The following is a 3219-nucleotide window of genomic DNA, read 5'->3' on the forward strand; positions in this document are numbered from 1 at the left end:
AAGTGAGAGTACCACCACCCCCCAATGATGCAAGAGATCTGCCCAGATTTATAGCTGAGCGCGTCTACTTGCCATTCCCGGATCCGACCGTCAGATGCGCACTGGTGGAGGAGATTGTGGGAGACCTCCTGCATATCTTTGACTCAGTCATTCTACGAAGCTGCAGCGAGCCATCGGAGTGGGCGGTGCCTTTGAAGGTTGGAATCCCCACATGAAGGATCCTGTCTACCGCCTACTTGTGCCCATGACGGCCCCCCGTGGGCACTCCTTCCACCTGGAGCTGGGCAATGAAGAGGATCTGCTGGCGAGGAAGTCCTCTATCCGTGTGGAGCTGGAGTGCACATGCGAGAGGGAGCAGGACTTTGGGGACATGCTGTGCTTCCTCCACCATTCTGAGGAGGAGCTGAAAAAGCAGGAGCCGAGCCTCCTAAGCACCCTCTGCACCGACTCCTACCTAGATGCGGAGAAGACTGCAAGGTGGTTCCAGGACTTGGTGAAAACAGCCTGGGTGCTTATGCCTCAGTCGCAGGTTTACAATGTAAAAGTGCTGTCCTCCACCCACACGTGGAAGCTCCAGCTGACAAATGCTGCCAGGAGAAACTTCTCCGTTGAGATAATATTTGGGGTGCAGCAAGGCGATTCTGAGCAGCCAGAGGACAGAGGCCATCTTTACCTCCAGCATGTTAGGCGCCAACTTTGCCACCCATGCCTTGAAGACAGCTGTCATGCACTTCTTGACCACCATCCCTTTGAGAAGCATGCAGAGGAGGGACTTCCAGCCCCAAAGCCAGGGACGATTGTGGCGGCTACAAAGATGCCTGACAGACACCCTGCTAGCCACAAGCCCCAAAGCTGTGCATGCTGGACATGGAGAAGATGCTGCTCAGTTGGCAGTGGGACGTTCGGTGGGCGCTGAGGGCGGGGCAGGGGTCCTGTGACGCGGTGTGGGCGCAGGTGACATCACAGAGGACGTGTCACAATGGGGGGGAGGCTTTAAAGGCAGCCGCGGGCAGCGCTGCTTCACTTTGGCCTGAGCCATCGGTGAGTGCAGCAGCAGGGGGAAGACTGGGTTGGGCCAGGGCAGGGCTCGTGGCTGTCCCCGCTGGCACTGCCCATAGTCCCTGCTGCCTCCCAGCTCCCTCGCCCCCTCTCCTACCTGACCCCAGGGGCCTGAGGCTCCTGTCGCAGCTCCCTCAGCCGCCATCCAGCTCCCACCCAGCCCCACTGACGTGCTTCTCTCTCTTTCAGACCATGGTTTCGGCAACTTTCAATTTCCTGGCGTTCTTGGGCTTAGTCGAGACCCCACAGGGAGTCGGGGATGAATTGGATGAAGCTACAAAAGAGCGCATGCGGCAGTATGCGGAGGAGATGCAACAACGCATGGCACAGCTCCTGGTGGAAGTTGAGGCGCTAGAGAAGCAGCAGAGCTCGATGCATATGGGAGCCCTGCTCTTATCTGCGATGCAATCTTGGCAGTTCTGGGCCTGGCTTGGGGTTCTCCTCTTAATTTGGCTGCTGTTTTGTCTTCGTAAAAAGTTCGAGGTGTTTGATGACAGCAGCGACGAGGACTTGGAAGAACCAGCGCTCAACGATGAATCGAATGCAGCCATTTTTATTGCAGAGAGCATCCAGCGGCAGCAGATAAACCTGACCAACTACTGCCGGCTTGTGGAGGAAATGGTGCGTGGCTTTTGCCGTGCCTGTGACTGGGTCTTTAAGGACACTTTCTCTCCAGTGCTGCAGACACCCATTGGAGTGGGCAGTGCTTTTGAAGGCTGGAGTCCCCGGGAGGGTGATACGGTCTACCGCTGCCTTATTCCCATGACAGCTCCTCGTGGGCACTCCTTCCACGTGGAGCAGAACACCAAATGGAATCTGCCATCAAAGGTGTCTCGTATTCGCGTGAAGCTGGAGTGCACGTGCTGGAGGGAGCAGGAGTTTGGGAATATGCTGTGCTTCCTCCACAACCCTGTGGAGGAGCTGAGAAGAAATCAGGAACCCAGCCTCCTACGAACTATGTGCACTCGCTCCTACTTGGATGTGCGTAAAGTCTCCTCCTGGTTCCAGCAGCTGGCGAAATTATCCTGGAAATCTGTGCCTCATTCATCTTCATGGCTAGTTAAAGTACTGAAAACCAGACGCTCTTGCATGCTTCGTTTGATTGATGACACCGGATCAACCGTGTTCGTTGAGATGATGTTTGGGGTACAACAAGGCGATACGGACATTTTTCTGAGCAGCGATTACTCTGAGGCTCCCGTTACCCCGGACACAGTATGGCCACAGAGCTGCGCAGTGGCAGAGATGAAGTTCTTCCGGAACATAGCCGCGAATGCCCAGCAGGACAGTTTCCACCTCGGATGCATGCAGCTCTGTGCCCGTATCGCGATGGACAGTTATTTTACCAGCTATATGATGAAGACCGTCGTCATGCACCTGCTGAACACCATCCCTCTGGAAAGATGGCACAGGAGGGAGTTTTTGCAGTGCATGGATGACATCGTGGAGTACCTGCGCTCGTGCCTGAGGAAGAAGCGCCTGGACCACTTCTGGTTAGGAAACGAGCAAATGCCTGAGGAGTTCATCTTGCCTCTGGATTTCCAAACATCCAGACCACCCAACCTCTTCCAGGACTTAGCAAAGGACCCGGATCAATACACCCAGGCGCACACTGATTTCCGTGTGCTGCAAGAGCAGCTCATGAAAATGCTGAACTTTAGGAACTGAGAGAGGCCTTCATGCAGAGCTCTCCGGGGCACTCTGCTGACAGCAGGCAATGACCTCCCACCACAGAAAGAAGAGGGGAGAATGCAGGACGCAGAAGAGGATGGGAAAACTCCGTGCAGCAACCCACTGCCAAGTGTGGCAAGATCTCCGTATGGACAATCTACCAAGCGTAGTAACCACTGATGACTACGGTGGCTACAACCACAACTGCTTGCCACGTGCTGCAGAGCTGAGCATGCTGGACATGGAGAAGATGCTGCTCAGTTGGCAGTGGGAATTGCTCCTCCGTGTTCTCTCCACAGCAAAACCACCCTTGCGGGAGGCACACCCCATGCAGCTGCTTGAAGCAGAGGCTTTGTTACCAGCTGGACAGTGACCATCTAGCTCTTGCACATTGTCCATTCACTCCGGGAGCTCGGCCTCTCCAAAACCCTAATATATTTCTTGCTTAAACAAACAATTTGTGTGTGAGTGTCTGTATCACTCTTGGTC

At 55.0% G+C, this 3219-nt stretch overlaps 1 protein-coding gene across 1 annotated transcript; it reads left to right on the forward strand.

Annotated features, from left to right (window-relative positions):
• Positions 1 to 211: 211 nt before the first annotated feature.
• Positions 212 to 2802, forward strand: LOC137857192 (inositol 1,4,5-trisphosphate receptor-interacting protein-like 1). Its single transcript, XM_068683401.1, has 2 exons — positions 212 to 682; positions 1249 to 2802. Exons 1-2 carry the CDS (start codon positions 212 to 214, stop codon positions 2725 to 2727), a joined length of 1950 nt encoding a protein of 649 aa, XP_068539502.1. The 3' UTR covers positions 2728 to 2802.
• The last annotated feature ends 417 nt before the right edge of the window (positions 2803 to 3219 follow it).

The sequence above is a fragment of the Anas acuta genome, chromosome 5 (assembly GCF_963932015.1).
Source record: "Anas acuta chromosome 5, bAnaAcu1.1, whole genome shotgun sequence".
Classification (NCBI taxonomy): Eukaryota; Metazoa; Chordata; class Aves; order Anseriformes; family Anatidae; genus Anas; species Anas acuta.